The sequence below is a fragment of the Sciurus carolinensis genome, chromosome 6, assembly GCF_902686445.1.
Source record: "Sciurus carolinensis chromosome 6, mSciCar1.2, whole genome shotgun sequence".
Taxonomy (NCBI): Eukaryota; Metazoa; Chordata; class Mammalia; order Rodentia; family Sciuridae; genus Sciurus; species Sciurus carolinensis.
Window position 1 is genome coordinate 134,694,201 of NC_062218.1, and position 22,825 is coordinate 134,717,025.

The 22,825-nt window shown below is 42.7% G+C and overlaps 1 protein-coding gene across 1 annotated transcript in view; it reads left to right on the plus strand.

Moving 5' to 3' along the window:
* The window catches only part of Adamts2 (ADAM metallopeptidase with thrombospondin type 1 motif 2), a 255,929-nt gene that overhangs the window by 210,327 nt on the left and 22,777 nt on the right, over nucleotides 1-22,825 (plus strand). Inside the window, exons 11-15 of the mRNA XM_047556480.1 lie at nucleotides 11,507-11,652; nucleotides 13,781-13,956; nucleotides 15,462-15,595; nucleotides 21,467-21,590; nucleotides 21,964-22,044. Coding sequence (XP_047412436.1) covers nucleotides 11,507-11,652; nucleotides 13,781-13,956; nucleotides 15,462-15,595; nucleotides 21,467-21,590; nucleotides 21,964-22,044 — 661 coding nt within the window. The remainder of the gene's footprint in view (nucleotides 1-11,506; nucleotides 11,653-13,780; nucleotides 13,957-15,461; nucleotides 15,596-21,466; nucleotides 21,591-21,963; nucleotides 22,045-22,825) is intronic.

Consider the following 22,825-nt stretch of genomic DNA (forward strand, 5'->3'; position numbering starts at 1 on the left):
CTGGTGAAGGCCTTCCTGCTGCATTATCCCATGGAAGTGGAAAGTGAGAAGGCAAGAGAGGCAAAGGGGACTTGAACTTGTCCTATCATGAGGGACCCATTCCCAAGATAAAAAAATTAATCCATTCACAAGGGCTCAGCCCTCATGACCTATCACTTCCTTAAGGTTCCATCTCTTAACACTGTTGCCCTGGGATTGATGTTTCCAAACATGAACTTTGGGGGACACATTCAAACCATAGCATTCTTCTCCTGTCCCCCAAATTTATGTCCTTCTCCATGTAAAATACATTCACTCTATCCCAATAGCCTCAAAGTTTTAACTAATCCCAGAACGAACTTGAAAGTCCAAGTTCGAAGTCTCATCCAAATCATGTATGGGTGAGACTCGAGGCCTGATCCATCCTGAGGCAGATTCATCCCAGCCCAGCGCTCATGACCTAAATACCTTTTAAAGTTCGACTTTCTAACACCTTTACATTGGGGATCAAGTTTCCACCTTATGGACTATGGGAGATGCATTCAAACCATAGCAGAAAGCAGTCATTCTTTAGCTTCCCTTTTCTCTAAGAAAAGTCAAAGAGTCAAAGAGAAAAGGGAAAGAGGAGGGAGCCAGGGAAAGTCTGGCCAGGCTGGAGAAATAGCAGGTCACCAGCTAAAACTGTCTCAGTGACCAGGGCTTTACCAAGCTCAGCTGACCTCTTCATCCCCTGGTTCCCTGGCAGGAGGTTACACAGAGCTCAGGCTCTAGGCACAACCAGCCCAGAACTGGCAGCCTCCTTCTCCACACTCCATTGAGTCATCCCAAGCATATCTTGCCCCTCTTGGCCTCCATTGCTTCATTATGTTTCTGCTTACTCACAGCTTTGCGTATCCACCATTTTTTCAGAGAGAACATCTTTAATGATATTCTATACATAGAGGTGATCCAGAGAAAAGCATCAGAACCTACAAATGAGCCACCTCCTTCACACTTGAGTATCACATCTCATTCACTGTTCACTCCTGGTTGGACAATCTTAGTCAGCTTTTTCCAGATCCAAACCATAGCTTAGGAATTCAACCATATGCTTATAAAGCATTTTAATGCCATTAACAGGTTTCTTTTATGTTCATATGTGAGAGATCAGAGTATGATATTGTTCATCCAGAGTAATAACACTGTTAAATGTTAAGAGTTGTCCAGGAGAAAATAAATCAACATATTAGAAGGGTGACTTCCAGGTGGTGGTTTTAAGGGTGATTTTTCCTATCTTTCTGCTTTACTTTGTTTTTCTATTTCCTATTGTATTAGTCCTTTGTTGTTGTTGTTACTATAATGAACACTGGAGGCAGGACAACTTTATGAAGAAAAGAGGCTTATTTAGCTCACATTTCTGGAGGTTAAGGGACAAAATGACTTCATTGCTTCCTTCAATGATGAGGATCTCATGGTAGATAGTACCACTAATGTGTGCAAGAGGGAGAGCTCACATCTCAAAACAGAAAGCCAGAGAGCAATTCAGGGGTTGGGCTCATTCTTATAATAATTCACTCTTTCAAGAGTTCAAGGGTTCCTAGAGAGCTGCCTTATTCCCTTCCCTGGACAGTGACCTCAGTGACCTCTCACATGGCTCTTTCTTCTGAAGGTCCACCACCTCAACGGTGCTGTACAATGCACCAAGTCTCCAACACGTGAAAGCCATGGGAGATACAGCCTCATCCATACCACGGCACCTACAATGTCCATGTATTGCCTCTATGCATGCAGTTTCAGGATGGCCAAGGACATGGACCCACAGGCACTGGGAGTGACCTAAGTGGTCATGCCTACCTTCTAATTCCTGGACTAGGGACCAATTTTCCCAGCCAAGATGGGGACCACTGTGTGACGCTTTCCAACCTCCTCATCCCTGGTTTTAGTGGTCATCAGTGACTTGGAGTCTGCCCCAGTCAGCCTTCACAGATGTGAAGTCAGATGTGCCGGGACAGATGGCTCACTCCCTGTCTTAGTCATTCTGGACTACGAAAATACCATAGACTCAGGGAATTAAATAACAGAAAATTGTTCCTCACAGTTCTGGAAGCTGGGAAGTCCAAGGTCAGGCAGGGTACCAACATGGTCCACTTTCTGGTTTGCAGATTTCTATTTTCTCATATGCTCACATGGTGGAAAGAGAGCATCTCTCTTATCTCTTTTTATAGACATTAGTCCCATTCATGAGGGCCATGACTTAATTATGCCCCAAGGGCTCCTCCCTGCACCATCACATTGGTGATTAGGGCTCAGTACATGAATTGGGCTGGGGGCAGGGAGAACACAAGCATTCAGTTCATTGTGCTCCCTTACCTGGTCCCTCCTCCTTGCTTGTCAGCCCAAGTGTTCTGGTAGTGGGAAATGAAGCTGGAGGAGGAAGTGGAGGTCATCCCTACAGGGCCTTTGAATGACAGCCAAAACTCTGGTTTCATCTATAATAGTTGGAAGCCAGAAGAAGGTTTTGCAAGAGGTGCATAAGTGGATTTACCTTGAAACTTATGATGCTTAAGCATTGGGGTCCCTCACTTGCATGGGCTCCTTCCAAGGTCCTGGCAGGGGCCTACCAATGTACTCATATGGTCATATGTTTTCATAAATTTTGCAAAAGTAAGATATTTTCACCATCCTCAATGGATACCACTTCTATTTTCACTCTTATTTCCCCTTGATATACTTCTTCCATTGGTTGGCACTAGAGTAACCATGGGTATTTTGCAGTTTGGGCTACAGAGAAATTGGATTTGGGTTCTAATTATTCATTTATTTACATGATTCTCATCTCTTACATGAATAGTTAAATAGTGTCTGTTCAGGTGTTAGAGTGATTTCCAGAAATACTCTATCACTGTGCCAGCTTATCCAAGGCCAGTGCAGACCACGTGCTGTGTTTAGCCCATTTTCCTCAAATTTTTTTGAGAAAAAGATGCCTCAACTATACTTGAGGTCATGACTTGTATATTTATGATAAGTCTTTTTCTTTAGGGGTTTGTTTTCTGGTTGGGGTGCATTAAAGAGATCCAACATGCATATTTCTTTAGAAAGGCTACAGTATCACAAGATGATCTGTTGCTTAAAAGCTGTCACAGCCTCACAACATATGTGTGACAAAATAACAACAATAATAGTAGTAGTAGCAGCAGCAGCAACAGCAGCAGCAGCAGCAGCAGTAGTAGTAGTAGTAATGGGCTCTAAGATAAATGCTCAAATTCCAGAGGAGAAACAAGATGCCAAGACGTTGACAAAGCCTTAAAACATCTCTTTAGTTGCAATTTTAAGAGTTATCTTGAAATGTTTCAGCAAAATAAGGGAGAAATTACATACTTCTGCTTTGCGTGTCTGTATGTAAAATGATCTTTTATCATTTTCATATTTATTTATTAAAAGAAAGAACATTCACATAAAATGAATGAAATACTAAAGTACTTAAAAATGAGCTGTCATGTATAACTAATTAGGACAAATAAAAATAAAAATTTAAAAAATCAGTAAAGGGAAAGAAACCAATAGAAATAACTCAGACTTCAAAAAGCTAATTGTAACAACGATAATGAAAAGGTTTCAGATCAAACCAAAAACAGTCATTAGGCGGCCAAGATACAGATCAGAGAAGAACAGGCAGGATCTTGGAACATTTGACAGTCCAATTAATGAAGAGAAGTGAATATGATGAGGACACTGGGAAAACATTTAAACTTCTTTCTAATTTGACACGAAATGTTGACAACATCAAAGACAGAATGAAGCTCAGAATATTGCACCGACAGCAACATTTACTGAGCGTAGCTCATCCAAAGAGTCCTGACTGAGAGAACTCTGTGCTCTGAAATCCACATCAAGAAGGAAATCAGGCAGCAGTTTCTACAGATTTGATTATCCTCAGTGTTCAGGAGACATCATCAATGATTTCTTTAAATTATCAGTAGTAAAAAGAAAGAAAATATTTTCCCCAATATGCTAGAGCAAGGGTTGGAAAACTGTATGTCATGAAAGCTGTTGCTGCCTGTTTGTTTCTTTTCCCCTAACAGCTTTAATAAGATGCAATTCACATTTAAATCCACCCATTTAAAGTGTGCAATTCAATGATTTTCAGGATCTTCACAGCTTTGTACATACATTTTATATAAATGGAATTATACAGCACATAACCTTTTGTGACTCTTCACTCACATAGCATAAAGTCTCCAAGTTCATCTATGTTGTAGCATGTATCAGTACTTCATTCCTTATAACTGTCCACTGTACAGATAATCATCTGTTTATTAGTTCTATTCATCCAATTATTATTGATGGACACTTGGGTTGTTTCCACTTGCTGGCTATTATGAGAAATAATGCACAAGCATTCATGTACAAATTATTGCATGGATATGTCATTTTTCTTGGATATGCATCTAGAAGTGGAATCATTGGATATCATGATATCTCTATATTTTGCACTTTAAGAAAGAGCCAGACTATTTCCCAAAGGAGCTGCACTTTTTTACATTCCAACCAGCAATGTATGAAGGTTCCGATTTCTCTACCACCTCCCCAGAGCTTGCTATTGTCTATTGTTACCACCTCAGCGGGTGTGAAGTGTTACCTCATTGGCGATTTGATTCACATTTCCCTAATTTCCTGTGAACTTGAGCATCTTTTCAGGTGCTTACTGGAAATTTATTTATCTCTCTTTCCCTTTTTGATAAATATCTATTCAGATCCTTTGCCTATTTTTAAATTATCTTTTTATTGAGTTCTAAAAGGCTTTTAAAATATATTCTGGACTTAATCCAATAATTTTTGTCAGACTCATCAGATATTTTGTTTGCAAATATTTTCTCCCATGCTGTGGGTTCTTTTTAAATTCATGATAGCATCACTTGATACACAAAAGTTTTTCATTTTTATTAAGTCCTATTTACCTACTTTTATCACTTGTGTTTTTGGTAGGTTGTCTAAGAAACCATTACTGGCAGGTCAAGAAAATTGACTCTTTTGTTTTATTCTAAGACTTTGAGCTCTTACATTTAAGTCTGTGGTCCATTTTGAGTTGAATCTTGTGTGTGGTGTGAGGAAGGGGTCCAACTTCATTCTTTTGCAAGTGAACCTAGTTGTCTCAGCACCATTTGTTGAAGAGACTATTCTTTTTCCATTGAATTGTTTTGGCACTCTTGTTAAAAATCAGTTGACCAAATGTAAAAATTGAGTTCTGGACTCTGTTTTATTTCATTGATATGTTTGTCTGTCCTTAAGCTAGTGCCACACTATCTTGATTACTCTAGTTTTGAAATGGAAAATGGTGCAAGTCTTCCCATTTTGCTCTTGTTTTCAATATTTTTGTGGTGCTGGGGATTGAACCCAGGACCCTGTGCATACTGCTTGAGTTTTTTTTACCACTGAGCCACATCTCCAGGCTTTTTTTCAATATTTTTGACTCTTCTTTGTTCCTTGACTTTCTATATTAATTTTAGGAGAAGTTTCCCCATGTCTGTAACATTCTAGCTGAGATTTTGACAGAAATTACATCGAATCTATAAATCAATGTGAGAAGTGTTGCCATATTAACAATCTGATGCATAAACATGAGATGTCTATCAGTTTACTTAGATCTTTAATTTTTTTCAATAATGTTTCATAATTTTCATTGGATATTGTGCATTTCCTTTGTTCAATTTATTCCTAAGGGTTTTTACTTCTTTTGGTGCTATTATAAATGGAATTGTTTTCTTAATTTCTTTTTCAGGTCATTTATGGCTGATTTATAGAAATATAACTAATTTGTTATAGAAATGTAATTGATTCTTATGTATTGATCTTGCTATCCTGAAATGTTTCTGAATTTGTTTGTTAACCCTGACAGTTTTGCAGGGGATTCTGGTGAATTTTCTACACAAAAGATCATGTCATATGCAAGTAAAGATAGTTTTACTTCTTCCTTTCCAATATGGATGTTTTTTATTTCTATTTCTTGCCTGATTGTCCTGGCAAGAACTTCCAGTACAATATTGAATATAAGTGGCACAAACAGATATCCTTGCTTTGTTCCTGATCACAGGATGCTATGGTTGGCCCCTCTGAAGTTCATGTTGATGCTTAATTCCTAAAACAGTGCTAAGAGATGGGTCCTTTAGGAGGTGATCAGGCTATAAGGGCTCCACCCTCATAGATGGGACTTTTTAAAAGGGCTTGAAGGAACTAAGTAGGCCCCTGTTTTGCTTCTCCATCCCTTCCACCCTGTGAGGAAGTGTCATTCACCCCCACTGGAGGAGACAGCAGCAAGGTGCCATACTGGAAGTGAGGGAATCAGCCCTCACCAGACACTGAATCTGCCAGTACCTTGATCTTAGTCTTCATCAGGAACCGTGAGAAATAAATTTCTATTTACAAATTATCCAGTCTGTGGTATTTTGTTATAGCAACATGAACTGACTAAGACATGGTGATAAGTATTTAGTCTTTCACCTTAAGAATGATGTTTGCTGTATTTCATAGATTTCCATGATCTAACTGAGGTTCTCTTCCATTCCTAATCTGTTGAGTGTTTATTCATGAAAGGGTGTTGCAGTTGCCAAATAATTTTTTTGAGTTTTAAGATAATCATTTGGTTTGTCTTTTTATTCTGACAATATGATGTATTAAGTTGATTTCCAGATGTTACACTTCATTTCTAGATAAATCACACTTGGTTGTCAAGTATAATCCTTTCAATATGCTCTTAGAGTCAGTTTGCTAGTATTTTCTTAAGGATTTTTACATCTATATTCATAAGTGATGTGGGTCTATAACATTTTGTGATGTTTTCTTTCCTTGTGTTATCTTTGTCCAATTTTGGCATCAGGGTAATAGTGGCCTCAAGGAATGAATTAGAAATTCTTCTCTTCTGTTTTTGGGAAGTTTTTAAAGGAGTTGTATTAATTTTCTTTAAATGTTTGTAGAATTCATAACTGAAATCATCTAGGCCTAGACTTTCATTTGTGGGAAGTTATAAAATTATTCATTTAATTTTTTCACTTGTCAGAGGTCTATTTCAATTTTGTATACCTTATTAAGTCAGCTTTGGCAGTTTGTACCTTCCTAGAAATTTGTCCATTTCTAGGATTCCTTGTTTTTTCATGGGGGCTTGAATTATTCTCTGATGTAACTCACTTTCAGCCTGAAGAACACCCATTAGTATTTCTTATATCACAGGTACACAAGAAATTAATTCTTTCAATTTTTGTTTGTCTGGGAATATATTTTATCTTCATCTTTGAGAAATAGCTTTTACTGGATATAAGATTCTTGGTTAACACTGCCACCTCTGGCCTCCATTATTTTTGATTTAAAAATTGTTAAATTCACTGGAATTTTTTTGATACATGGTGAATCATTTTTCTTTTGTTATATTCAATATTTTCTCTTTGTCTTTACCTATGTTTGACAATTTTCATTATATCAAATGTCTGAATGTGGATCTCTTTGTGTTTACCCCACTCGGAGTTCTTTAAATTCTTGGGTGTGTAAGTTAATGTTTTTCATTAAATTTTAGAAGTTTTCAACCATTATTTTTTTGAATACTTCCTGTTCCTCCTGTGTCCTCTCCATCTGCTACTTCTACTATGCATATTTCAGTGTGCTTACTTGTCTCCCATGTTCCCAAAGGCTTTGTTCATTTTTCTTCATACATTTTACTTATCTGCAAATTGTATGATTTTCTTTGATCTACAATCAAGTTCACTGGTTGTGTCTTCTGTCAGCTCAAACCTACTATTGAGCCCTCAAGTTATTGAGCACTTAAGTTTCTGTACTATTCAACTTCAGAACTTAGTTCTTTTCATAATTCTATCTTTTTAACAATATTGTCTTATTTCGTGAGACACCATGCTTATACCCTCCTTTAGTTCTTTAGGTATGGTTTCATTTTATTCTTTAAATCTGTTTATAATATCTATTTAAAGATCGTATGTGACAAGTCCAACATCTGGGTCTCCTCAAAGGCAGGTTCTGTCACATCTCCTGTGTAAAGGTCACACTTTCCTTTTTTTTTTTCTGTCTCAGAATTTTTGTTGAAAACAGGTCATTTTAGAAAATACATTGAAAGGATTATGGATATTGATGTCACAATTTTTGTTGCTGTTGTTTGTTTATTTGTTTGTTTTAATGGTTTGACTGGGCTATTTCTTTTTTTTTATTGTAAACAACAAATGGGATACATGTGGTTTCTCTGTTTGTACATGGCGTAAAGGCATACCATTTGTGTAATCATAAATTTACATAGGGTAATGTTGTTTGATTCATTCTGTTATTTTTTCCCTTCCCCCCACCCCTCCCACCCCTCTTTTCCCTCTATACAGTCCTTCCTTCCTCCATTCTTGCCCCCTTCCCTAACCCTAACTCTAACCCTAACACTAACCCCTCCCACCCCCCATTATGTGTCATCATCCACTTATTAGCGAGATCATTCGTCCTTTGGTTTTTTTGAGATTGGCTTATTTCACTTAGCCTGATATTCTCCAATTCCATCCATTTGCCTGCAAATGCCGTAATTTTATCATTCTTTATGGCTGAGTAATATTCCATTGTATATATATACCACATTTTCTTTATCCATTCATCAATTGAAGGACATCTAGGTTGGTTCCACAATCTGGCTATTGTGAATTGAGCAGTTATGAACATTGATGTGGCTGTATCTCTGTAATATGCTGATTTTAAGTCCTTTGGGTACAGGCCAAGGAGTGGGATAGCTGGGTCAAATGGTGGTTCCATTCCAAGTTTTCTAAGGAGTCTCCACACTGCTTTCCAGAGTGGCTGCACTAATTTGCAGCCCCACCAGCAATGTATGAGTGTACCTTTCTCCCCACATCCTCGCCAACACCTATTGTTGCTTGTATTCTTGATAATCGCCATTCTAATTGGGGTGAGATGGAATCTTAGGGTGGTTTTGATTTGCATTTCTCTTATTACTAGAGATGTTGAACATTTTTCCATATGTTTGTTGATTGCCTGTAGATCTTCTTCTGTGAAGTGTATATTCATTTCCTTAGCCCATTTGTCGATTGGATTATTTGTATTCTTAGTGTAGAGTTTTTTGAGTTCTTTATAGATTCTGGAGATTAGTGCTCTATTGACTGGGCTATTTCAATGAAATTTATTTCCCCTGCAGTGTGCAGTTACTGATAATCACTTATTGGAGGGCACAATCTTGGGCATATGCTTAGTCACTGTTAGCCCCATTCTCCTCCCCACAGGAGTATTATCCAGGCTCTATTTGTCTGTCTCATTCCCTGATGTCTCCATTAAACTTGTGGTTATTTTATCTTTATTGATAATCACATACAAATATTAACCTTCACTAACTGCTAACTGACTGGTGCACTGTTTTATTTTTGTTTTGTGGTGCTGGGGATTGAACCCAGGGTCTCAAGCATTCTAGGCAAGTGCTTTACCACTGTGCTACATCCTAACATCTAGTGTACTGTGTTTGATAATGCCCTGGAATATAACTTGCTCTACAGTCTTATTCAATGAAATTCTGGACCCTTCACAGGGGCAGAGTGACCGATATTTGAGAACTACTCAGACCTCAGATGGGCTGTTAGCTGTCTTTGTCTCTGGTTCTTTCTGTTAAACTTCTAGTTGGTTTATCATTTGACTTATTTCTACTAGAATCGTGGAACTATTGCTTTGTTCTTAATTGCTCACCATAAAGATCTCAATTATTTTTGACAATGCCTTTAGGCTTGAACTTCTTAATGCTTATTCCAGATGAAGTCAGTTCTTGTGGGGAGAACTATGCAGCTTTCTCTTCTGCCTCTTCCTCTAGGCAGATCATTGTACCACTACACTCTGCTAGGAGTAGAGACTGTGGCCACCTCATCTCAGAGTGACACTCCTGACCTACACACAGGCACTAGATGGGAATGGTACACGCTATTCTTCTTGGCTTGCCACATTCAGCATGGAATCTCTGCCATATAAACAGGTGGGGGAAGGAGCCATTAGGTGCAGTAACACTTGCATATAGGAAACATAATTCTACAACTTAAATCTAAAAATCACATTGCTGTCAGTCTTCCAAGGGAAAGGAAGCTTACACAATACAGGAAGTCCACTCATTCCCCATTCAAGGGGAAGAGCTCATTCCCCTTTTCACAACCAACCTTGGCCTGCTGTACCTGGGACAGAGCTGCTGCCAGAAGAGTAGGGGCTGGATGGGGGAAGAGCGCCCAAGTCCTCTGGACTGCAACACAGAGTTGAGAGGAATGGGAGATGCTAGTGACTTGCCTCTCAGTTTAAAGACATAGCTATGATCTGGAGCCATGGAAACCCCATCTTCTTGATAGGAAAACTTCTGTCACACTGAGTTAGTAAGGAATGCAAGAGAGTTGTGGCTCAGATACCAAGTTTTAGTAGATTCTCTTGAATAAATATTTTTCCATTTGTTGTATTGACCTCAGAACACTTTCCAGGAACTTTAAATTGTTTTTGTTTTGTTTTTAGTAACTTTCACCAATTAAATCATTATTTTACTGGGTAGAGCATTTGCCAATCTTCTTATACCTCCTTTCTAGACGTTTCCATTTGCTTCCTGGTTTGTAAGTTAAGTTTTATTGGAACACAGCCATGTTCGTTCATCTATATGTTGTCCTCAACTGCTTTCAGGCTCCAGTGGCAAAGTTGAGTAGCTGCAGGAGAAATCATATAACCTGCAATGTTCAAAATTGTCATTATCTGGTCCTTTGCAGAAATTTGCTGAGAAATGACCACATTCTCTATTATTTATATGGGAAACAATATTATAGAATCATCGTCATAATGAAGAGAGGTTTAAAGAGTGCAGTTGGAATTGCAGGAAAAGTTGCCAATAAATTTTTGAAAATCATTGTTCTCTGTTTCAGGTTGTTTGTAGTAATTGTGTTTAAAAAATTTTAGATTGGGGGATTCGAAATCAACAGTTTGCTTTATACTTAATTCGGTATTTTCAATTTTGCCATTTTCTTAAAGTGGACCTCCTGGATTGTGTAAGCTTCCTCCCCCTTGGAAGACTGAGCAATGTGATTTTTAGATTTAAGTTGTAGAATTATGTTTCCTATATACAAGTGTTGTGCCTATGAGTTTACCCCCGTTAAATAGATCTTATTTGTGTCTGGAATCACTGGTTTGATATGACCATTGTATATTCACATGGACACACAGGAGGCATCTATCCTGGGGACGTAGTGTGGAGCAGGCTCTGGCTGAGAGAAAGACTGGGTTGGACAGGCACTGGAGGATGGTGGGAGGCCAGGGCAGCAGGCGAGGAGTGGGACTGGTGGAGCCAGCACCTGTGTATGCATCTTATTGACCCTGTCAGAGTGAGGCTTATCTTCCTGGAGTGCTCGGAGCTTTTAGGGGTTAGTTGGGCCAGATACCCTGGCACAGCCGCAGGCCCTGGGCAGATGTCATAGACACTGTAAGCTGAGGAGAGTGAGGGTATCTGAACTGATCTGGTGTGAGCAGTGGGTCAAGGGAGCAGCTTTCTGTCTTTCAGCATTGCTTTAAAGGACACTGCATCTGGCTGACACCTGACATCCTCAAACGGGATGGCAACTGGGGTGCCTGGACTCCATTCGGCTCCTGCTCACGCACCTGTGGCACCGGTGTGAAATTCAGGACTCGCCAGTGTGACAACCCACAGTGAGTTGGATCCAACATTCCCCCAGCCTTCCTGAGTGGCAGCTGAGGACTATGAGACCACTCAATAGCCAGTTCCAGTCTACAGGGCTCTGATGGTTGCTATCTGCCCGTTCTGGAGAGAGTACAAGGGCAAGCTCTCCTGACCCCTCCTCCCACTACCTGGGAGGGAACTGAGACTCAAGAAGAGCTCATTCCCCTTCTCACAACCAACCTTGGCTTGAAAACATGGTTTCCTGACCTGCCAGTCTAGGGCAACACACCTCATGACCTGTAATCCACTCTGAACACAGGCTTCCTCTGTCCTTTGTGATGCATGGAGGAGAGAAGGTAAGACAGAGATGGGGAGAGACAGGGGGTCCCCATAGAGGGGATCTCCCTCAACTCTTCCAAATGCTGGGAGTCTGGGCAGGGCCTTCCTTAACTGAGCAACTATTTGAAATCAGATGAGAGGTGGGGTCAAGACATGCCATCCATACCCAGGTGCCCATGGAAAGGACAGCCTTCAGAGCCTGCCTGGTGCCAGCCAGACTCCCCATCGTCAACCACACTCCCCTCCTCCCTTCCTCACATCCTGTGCTGTCCTGGGCCCTCTCATTCCGCCCTGTAAATACCCTGTAAATACCTCTGTGGTCCATGCTCCCCGCTTGACTCACAGCCACCTTCTATTCAGTCTCTTCCTCTGGATTATTGCTTCTCCTCTTTGTCTGAACACTTTACCTCGGCCTTTCCTGGTGAAGTATCCTCATGGAGAGAGAGAGAAGGCTGTGGGTGCATGGTCAGTAACTCCACCAGGGCCTAGCATGTAGGGAGAGTCTTCCTCAAACATCAGCAATACTCAGATCCTCCACGAGACCAGCAAGGGGGCCTGACCCTGTAGGCTCCGAGTCTGCTTGGGCACACAATGGGGCTTTTGTCTTTCTTCTTTTGGTCTGTCCAGTGTTTCAAAGATTTTGATTTCCCTGAAAATATTGAAACTCTGGCATTTCACATAAAAACATAAACAAATCTCCAACTTCCAAACTGGGCCACATACAAGCTGGTGGGCAGATTTCTGGGCACATCCAGACCATCTGGGCTCAATCTCTGCAGAATGTCCCAAGTTCTCTTAGACTGCGACACTGTCTCTGGCCAGGCCCTGAACTGACCACCAGGGAACCAGAGGCGGGTCAGCACTCACAGCTGTGTGGTGGAGGGTGTGGTCAAATCTATCAGCCAGGCAGGGGTAGAGGAAGGAACTTGTGTTCTAGGGTTCAGTAGGCGTGCAGCTGTTATTTCAGAAACACCTGTGTTTGTCTGTCTCAGCTCTACATGGAATGCCCCTCTCTCCCCTTCTGACCACCCTCCTGTCCATGAGCTCAGGCTGCCATTCAGGCTAAGAGGCAGGAAAGGGGCCTGCTGGCCCCTCCTCAAATACCCCCAGGCACTTTCACACTTGCCTCAGGAAGAGATTTACAAGCTGGGGAAGTTAGAACCAGCAGAGGCAGTTGGTGGATTTGTCCTGTTCTCCATGAAGTGAGGAAGTTACAGAAGCGCAGCCCAAATTCCCTGAGGTGGAGGAAAAACAGCCATGATGGAGTGTCCATTGCGTGCCACATGTTTGTTAAGAACTTAAGCATGTGGGATTCTGCTATTTCAGAATTAATCTTGGATTTCCCCACTGCATGTCAGGCACAGCCCTGTGAGCCAAGAGCCCAGCCGTAAAAGATGGTCAGTCAATTCTTGTCATCCTGGGCTCATGGTCTAATGGGGAAGGCAGACTCAACCCCTCATCACAGCTCCATGTTCATTTTCAAATCCAGGCTTCACATCACACTGTGTGTGAGGGGTGGGGGTGGGGCACAGGCTTCAAATCCAGGCTTCACATCACACTGTGTGTGAGGGGAGATGCTGTCTTCCCAAGGGAACTCCAGAAGGAGGGATATTACCAGGCTCCTTCTTTACTCTCTGAAGCCTGGTTAGCCAGGATATTCCCTGGTCCTACAACTTGGACATGACAGAGCCAGGTCCCTTCACAAAGCAGAACTGTACCTCTAATACCTGAAGCTCAAGGATCTTCCTACAAATCCCACCCAAGGGCCAGCCTCTTTCTGATGGCACCAAGCAGCTGGACTTCTGCTTTCTCCTCCAGCCCAGCCAACGGGGGACGTACCTGCTCAGGCCTAGCCTATGACTTCCAGCTCTGCAGCACTCAGGACTGCCCTGACTCCCTGGCTGACTTCCGTGAGGAGCAGTGCCGGCAATGGGACCTGTACTTTGAGCACGGAGATGGCCAGCACCACTGGCTGCCCCATGAACACCGGGATGGTGAGACCCTCACAGGAGGATGGCAGTGGGGGTTAGCACACAAACCCTAGAGAGGGCCGGCAGGGCCTGGTGTTGTCCTGTGCCTCTGATAATGCATAGAGCAAGAATGTTGTGGTGACACTTGGACTGGCAGCAAAGCCCACCCCTGGCTGGCTTGGCTGTCAGGGGCTCACTCCCGAGCTAGGGCTCAGGCTTCATGTCTGGACTGCAGTCTCAGAGGTGCCAGAATACTGGGCGTGGCCAAGCATGCTGGGGAGAGCCCAAGGGCCTGGGAGCCTCCAAGGAGGCAGGCTCCTGCAGTTGTCATCTGGTGGATGAGGCTGGAGTTGCAGGATTAGAAAGGTTAAGAGATTGGGGGGATGGGGACGCTGACCTTGCCAAGGGATTGGCCTCTGACCTTCTCTAATTAGAACTCTCAGTGGTAGTGTCAGAAAGTGTGACAACCTGGTTTAAGCATTAAAAGACATTTGTTGTTTTACGGAACTGAAAAGTCTGGCAGCTTCAAGCTTGGGAGTGCTCTTACAGCTTGGTATCTATGGGGGATTGGTTCCAGGACCCACCCCCCAACCCCAGAATACTAAAATCAGTGGATGCTCCAATCCATCCTATAAAATGGCATCATATTTGCATATAACCTACACACATTCTCCTATATGATTTTAATTATCTCTAGGTTACTTATAGGACCTAAAATAATGTAACTAGTGGTTATACTATTTTGTTTGAGGAATAATGACAAGAAAAAAACACAGTTCATGTTCAGTTCTAATGTAATTTTTTTTCAAATATTTTTGATCACTGGTGGATTGAAACCACAGATGGGTAGAGCCCTCAGATGTATAGGGTTCACTCTATTCCATTTGAGTCCCTCTTCCATCCATGACAACATTTTAATTTCTTTTCCTCCCAAGTATTGGGAGGCTGGGGTATGAGCCGATCTTCCACTTGGAGTCATTGCTTCATGTGGGCAGCATGAAGCATGAGCCCCTGCTATGTGTCCCACCTGTGTCTGAGGGAGACTGAGGGAGGGTAGTGAAGATAGTGTCCCCTCTCAGAAGGAGGCAATTTGGTAACCCAGAGTTTTATTTCCTCTGAATATATGCTGAGCAGGGAAGGTGCCAGGGATCCGAGACTGAATCCAAAAGGGTCTGCTCGTGTTTGGGACCTCAGGGAAGGTTGACTGAAGGAAGACTTTTAGATGGAAACTCAGCAAGCAGCCATTTGCTTGCTCGGGAGTCTCTGGGTGGGACCATGGGCATGTGAGATCTGAGCTGCACCAACAGTCCAGCTGACCCCATTGGGAAAAAAGCTCTTTCTAAGTCCAGTTGAACCAGGGCCAAAAGCTCAGAAGACATAGAGATAGGAAGAAGGTTGCCATCACCTCCCCCTGTCCCTCTGTGTCCACCCTGGAGGCTGGGGCAGGTGAGTCCTAAGAACACCCTTGTGGGAGTTTCTTCTTGAGCTGTCCCTTCTCTTGTGCTGACCCCTTGCTGCTTCCCTTCTAGCCAAGGAGCGATGCCACCTCTACTGTGAGTCCAAGGAGACTGGGGAGGTGGTGTCCATGAAACGCATGGTGCATGATGGGACACGCTGCTCCTACAAGGACGCCTTCAGCCTCTGTGTGCGTGGGGACTGCAGGGTGAGTGCCATGAGGTCGGCACTGGCTGGCCACACCTTGGGGTCTCAGCCTCCTGGGTGCCAGCTTCCACTTCTTGAGAAGATTAATGGGATGTAGGAAAAGTGCTGCAGACCAAAATACATTTGTCTGAGCAAATGTGCTTTCCTTTTCCTTTTATTGGGGGGGGTCTCAGCCTTGAGTATGTCAAGGATTTATCTGGGGAGCTTGGGGATGCCACCCAAGACACTATTATTCCAGAGGTCAAAGCGGGTGACCTGGGAGACTGAATTTTTATGAGCTTCCAGGTGATTTCGATGCACAAGATCTACAGTTGATCCTTTGTGAAGCCCACCCCTGCTGTCCACAGGGCACTGGACACCCTGTCCTTGGATCAGGATACCCACCATGGGTCTCAATGATTTGTGCTTTGCAGAAATAGTTGTTTCTCAACATATAATGGAGTTACTTCCTGATAACTCCATTTTGAGTTGAAAAATGTCATAAGTCAAAAATGCACTGGAGAGCTGAGCTCAGTGGTAGAATGCTTGCCTAACACGTGTGAGGTTCTGGGCTTGATCCTCAGCATCACATAAAAAATAAATAAACAAATACATACAGGTATTTAAAAAAAATACATTGGCTCTACCTGAATGTCAGTGATTAGCAACACAGGACACTGTAAAGTATCAGTTGTTTCTGTTTGTGATCATGTGATTGACTGGGAACTGCAACTTGCTGCCACTGTCCAACATCCTAGAAAGTGTCATATCCTGATTGTTAGCCTGGGAAAAGATCAAAATTCAAAATGTGAAGTATGGCTCCAATTGAATACATACAGCTTTCACTCCATTATAAAACTGAAAGATCAGTCAAACCATTGTAAATTGGGGGCCATTTGTACATCCTTGGCTTCTATCCTATGCTATCATAAGAAAAAAAAAAAAAAAAAAAAAAAAAAAGGGTAACCTGAGCATGTGGCAGTAACATGAGCACAGACTTGCCCTGCCAGACTTTCCCGGAAATAGCTGGCAGCTTCTTCTGGAGTTCAAGTAGACAGGACTGATCAGGGTTGTCACGGAGGCCGGCTCTTTTCTTTCCTTCCTGAAAAATGGCAGCATCAAGGGGTTGTCTGGCAGGAAGGCTAACAGATTCTTAGGAAGCCCTGGAGTAGGGCAACTGGGAGCTGCTTTCCATTCATATGGTTTCAGTAGGACCACAGGTGGCAGGGACCAGGAGGAGGCTGGTTGCATGGGAGAATTGCAGGGATGCTGAGCCACACAGCTGGCTCAGGGATGGTGACACCAAACACTCAGAGACTAACACAGGCCAGTTCTCTTTTGTACCTGCAAGGTTTTAATTTATGGAAGATCTGAATGACAAGTTGAAGAGGCCAGTGCCATTGAGAGAATTTATTACTTATATTTCCCTGGAGAATGGCACGGCATGCCACACAAGGCCACCTGGGGAAGCAGCAAGTTTGATCCGGAGGCAAAAGCAAAAGCCAGGGACTTTTCTTGGGAAAAAGCAAAGCAAAGCAAACAGCTTGGGGTTGGCTTCCTTGAATAATTCCCGTAGGCCAGGAGCTATGGGGGATGTCTCTAGTTGTCTGGTACTTGACCTAAGGATGATTTAGGCTAGAGGAAATATTGGCTTACTGTGAGAGTCAGATAAAGGGGGCATTTGGGCTAGATACTTGGGGATTGGTTGGTTTGCATATGAAAGATGTGTTCCCAGCTAAGTCCTTTGGTTTATCCAGGGATTGGCTGGTGCTCAGCCAGGAAGATTTTTAAGATATTAAACATCATAAGATACAGCAAGTAAATAAATAAATAAATAAATAAATAAAAGCAAAGATATAATTAATGCAGACAATGAGCATGAATATTAGTAGTAAAAATAGCTTTGGATAGTACCTGTGAATAAGATTGCTAACTGAACCATGAGAGGTCAGAGCACTGGTCGATATCTTATTAGATATGGCTAAAACGTCACTCCTAATATGTATAGTTAAAGAAAAGAATAGGTTAAATATTTTATTTATTAATGACAGTTTTGACATATAAAAGCAGATTGCTAGAGACATAAAGGAAATGGGAAATAATAAGATGAAACAGATCAGTCCTGACAATACATGTGAATGTGAATTTCTCTTTTAGAAGATTCTAATAGAAAAAATATATATATAATTATATACAAATGGATGCTGTCGATCAGAGAAGATGACTATCAATCAGATACAGTGACTCAAGAAGATTACAAGCAAAGATGTTGCAGAAGAACAAAGATGTGCACATGGGCTGGGGTTGTAATTCAGTGGCAGAGCACTTGCCTAGCATAGGTGAGGCACTGGGTTCGATCCTCAGCACCACATAAAAAACAAATAAATAAAAAATAAAGGTTAAATTCGTAAAAAAAAGACATGCATACGCACAAACACACAGAGCAGAAAATTGAAAGAGAATCAAGCATTACATAAGGTCAATAAGGTCATTTGATTTTAAGCAGTCACAATCCACTGCCTTGATAAAGTAATAACATGCCATCAAACATGTCATCTAAAAATGGTTATCAAAAGGGAGAGATTGAAATAAGCTCACCTGTTTGCTGACTCTAGTAACCCATTGGTAGGATTGCATGACAGGAAGAGATAAAATCCATGCCTCAGCTATGCACCCCTCCTTTTGCCATTGTACCCCATCATCACTGTCAGCTTCTCGAACTGAAGCAGAACCTGAGCTGTCAGCCTTCTCTGATCACTGGTGACGGCAAGCAGCAGCCATACACGGCTTCTCAGGAGCTGGCCAGCCCTGACCTGAGTTGTCATCTGCCCCATTATCCTTTTTAGAATCTAAATGAGATTCCAGGCTAAGAGAAGGAGCCACGTTTCATGGGTTTTTCTATGTGATTAAGTATTAGTATCACTACTCCCCTTAGTTCAGGTACAGAACACTGAATAGTGTCTCTTGATTATCAGATACTCACCAAAGATAATTGGCTCACTCACCAAAGATAATTGGCAAGTACCAAAGACAGTACTTGCTGGGAGTTGATGGATGAGTTGGACCACCTGAGATAACCAAACCAGCATCTTCAAACCAGCACATTTTCATCCGTTTTCTGTTGCAATAACAAAATACTAGAGACTGGATAATGTGTAAAGAAAAAAGATTTATTTAGTTCACAGTTTTAGAGGATGAAAATCCAATATGAGGCAGTCCCATTGATTTGGACTGTGATGAGGCTCCCCTTGGTTGGGTCACAACTTTAAAGAGAAGCATAAAGGAAAACTGCCAAGGGCAGAAGAGGCAAGTATATGAGGTGGCCTGACTTTGCAACCTGCTCTTAGGAGAACTAACTCAATCTGCAAGACCAGCATTGATCCTTTCCAAGGGCACTTCCACTAGGTCCCACCTCTTAAAGGAACCACAGCTTCAGTACTATCACACTGGGGACCAAGTTTCCTGCCACATCCAAACCAGAGCATGGCAGTTGTCTTAGAATTCCTCTAGGTGGCAGGCAAGATCCTTTCCACTTTAATTGTTAGACATCCTGATTTCACAAATAATATAAGATTGGAAAAAAAAGATGTTTTAGAGTTGAGGAAAAATGCTGATAAATCACTTTCCTAAAGTTCTTCTGGATGAAATAGTTCTTTTACTCCGTTTTCCTTTTGCTCAACCTCTCTGACGTTCAGAACAAAATCTCAGAGCAGCTGTTTTGAAACACAGTGTGTGTCTTCATTTTCTTCACTGTCTGGATAGCCTCTTCTTTTCCAACGAGTTCAATTTACGTTTAGCATTTTTTTGTGTAACAAGCCCCAAGCCTTTATAGAAAGACCCCATGAATCAACGGAGAGCTAGTAAATCAGAACTGATACTCAGAAGTAAGGCAAATGACCTCACAGGGGCTTGCTTCTATCACGTGGGACTTCAGAAATGTCCCTGGCACTATCTCTAAATAAACCCTGCCTCTAAATAAAATATAAAAGTATTTGGGGATGTTGCTAAGCACTCCTGGGTTCAATCCCTGGCACCCTCTCCCCCACAAAAAGAAGCAGTGATTTTTTTCAGTCCCCATATATTATGTACCTCTCTTTGGTAAAAAATTGTTTCCTCAGGAACAATTTAATTAAACATGAGTGTGTTCCTCTCAATTGTTTTGCACCCTGCTCACTTCGAAAAATGAGTCAGAAGCTTATGTTAAAATACAGATTCCCCTCGAGGAGTTATCCCACTCCTCAGTATATGTCCAAATGATTTAAAATCCACATACTATAGTGATTAAGTCACATCAATGCTAATAGAAGCACAATTCACAATAGCTAAGCTATGGAACCAACCTAGGTGCCTTTCAACAGATGAATGGATAAAGAAAATGTGGTATATAAACACAATGAAGTGTTAGTCATGAAGAATATTTTATGACATTTGCCAATGAATCTGGAGACTATTGTGCTAAGTGGCTTATTTGAAGCCAATCCCCCCCCCAAAAAAGTTTGAATGTCTTCTCTGATATGTGAATGCTAACCCACAAGGAGGGGGGAGAATAGAAGTTGGAGTGGATTAGACAAAGCGAAATGAATGGAAGGGAGGGGGGATATGAATAGGAAAGACAGTGGAATGAATCTGACATACTTTCCTATGTACATATATGAATACACCACAGTGAATCTCACCATCATGCACATTCACAAGACTTGGGTCCTAATTAGAATAAGATATATTTCATGCTTGTATAATCACATCAAAATGAACTCTATTGTCACATATAACTAAAAAGAACCAATAAAATAAATAAATAGAAAAATATGGAACAATAAAAACAAAGATCATGAATTGCTCTCTGCACATTCAAAAATGCTGTGTCAGTCTCTGCTCTGTAGCCCTTTCATGGTCTTAAGTCCCTGCCTCAAAGTTCTTGTCAGACGAAAGTCAGAAATTAAAAAGAGTAGCTGGGGATATAGCTCAATGGTAGAACGCATGACTAGCAAGGCCCTGGGTTTGATCTCCAGCACTGTAAAAAGAGGGAGAGAGAGAGTGAGAGAGAGAGAGAGAGAGAGAGAGAGAGAGAGAGAGAGAGAGAGAGAGAGAGAGAGAGACAGACAGAAAAGCACAGAGAGGAAAGGATTGAGAAATCAAGAGCAAAGGGAGAAGTAAGAGTCTCCAGAGGCGGAGGTAGAAAGGTCTCTTTCCAATAAGTATCTGTAGTCCAGGAATGGAATGCTGCCAGGGCTGTAGAAATAAATGAACCTGAATATTGTTATTGTACCTGTCAGGTGGCCCTGGACAAAGGAACATTCCCACTCTGTGCAGAATAGTTTATTTCCTGGAGTGAGAGTGTCAAAAGGACTCATTGAAAAAATGAAAGCAGTGTCCCACCCAACTCTTGCCACTTCCTGCCCAGACACCTGAAGACAGACTGAAGAGGACATTTTATTCCTCCCAAACAGAGGAAAGGCAGTACATCCAGGCCAAAGCTCTGGGTGGGATCCCCCAAGGAGCTGCCTCTGGAATATGAGCTGCCAGGATACTCTGGAGAAAGGGCAGCATGGAGGGGCCAAGGCGAGGCCTTCATTCTGTGACCACAAAGACAAGAACTCACTGGAGGCCGGTTATGATGTGCCAAGACACTCTTGGACTGCGGGACAGAATTCTGCAGGTCTCAATTTTCCACATGCATGAACTGAGGCACAGCATGGGCAAGGGGTTCGCCCACAGCCACACAGGGTCTGTCTTGCTCCAAAGCCTGGCTTTGGGAGCTGATAAGAAGGGATGCACAGACCATGGACAATGGGAGGGCACAGGTGTCAGTGGCCCTGGCAGGTACAGGGTCAGGTCAGGGCCCAGGTATGGAGGGGGTATCTCAAGTGTTCTCTGCCCTCTTCCCCTGCAGAAGGTGGGCTGTGATGGGGTGATCGGCTCCAGCAAGCAGGAGGACAAGTGTGGCGTGTGTGGAGGGGACAATACTCACTGCAAAGTGGTCAAGGGTACATTCACACGCTCACCCAAGAAGCAAGGTGAGTGAGCCCCACCCTTCCGCCCCTGAGGTTGAGTGTCTGCAGCACCTCTGAGCATTTGTGGGACTCTGTCACCTCAGGGCTCTATCTGGCATTACCCCAGGGCTGGATTCCCACCTGAGTTTCCTGTAGAAGAAGCAGGCTGGGAAGGTACTTGGGATTTTTGAAGATCAACAGAAAGTCTAAACAGGAAGCATGCACTGGCCCTGGGCTATGGCCTGGACCAGACCCAGTAGTGTTCTAGTTGGCCCCTCTCTGGGAGTGTGACCCAAGCCCAGGAAATACAGAGACCACAGGAAAGCCCATGATCGAGCTGCCTTCAAGGGTGATGCCTCTTCCTTTCTCATTTGGTGTTGTCTTCCCACACCCACAGGTTACATCAAGATGTTTGAGATCCCTGCAGGGGCCAGACACCTACTCATCCAGGAGGCAGACGCCACTGACCACCATTTGGGTGAGTCTCAGAACCCAGACAACTTGGCATCTCTAAGACCTGGCTTTTCTGAGTCTCTAAGACACCCCTGGCTTGTGTGAGGTGGGGCAACCCTGGCTGGTAGCTGTGACTGCAGTCCTTGGCTCAGCCCACCTTATGGCCTTTCCTGGGCTCCTCTCCCTGTGGAAAGCCAGAGTTTGGGCCAGAGGGCTTCCCCTGGCATCAGAGGACACCAAAGTCAGCTAGCAAATGGGATCATGTGGTGTATTTACATCTATGTAATTCACTTAAAAAATATTTTTTTGGTACTGGGAGTTGAACTCAGGGCCTTGCACATGCTAAGCCTACCTGTACCACTGAGCTACATCTTCATGCCTTTAGTTTTAAATTTAAGAGTTTTTACCTAATACTTTGAAAATGTGGATGATCTCACAACTCTGGGTCTCTTCCCTCATGGGAGTCCCAGCCTGCAAGCTGGTGCTCTCCCAGGATGCTGGGGACCCTCTCAGGGGTTCACCCATCTGTACCCACTCCCTCCCCAGGAGGTGTCTGGGACCTACCTCCTGGGGTATCATAGGACCAAAGTCAGCAGTGTTTCTGGGGGCCACTGGGAAGCCCTGGACAAGTCCTTTCTCCGGTCTGGGTCCCACCTTCATCCCTGTCCCCTAGAGGCTGGATTGAGGCAGAGGCATCCACACTGCCAGTCAGACACCCCACTGATACATGACAAACCTGCTACTCAAATCTTTTAACACTCGGTTTTTCTTTCTTTTTTATCCTAAGAGGAAACTTTAAATGGCTC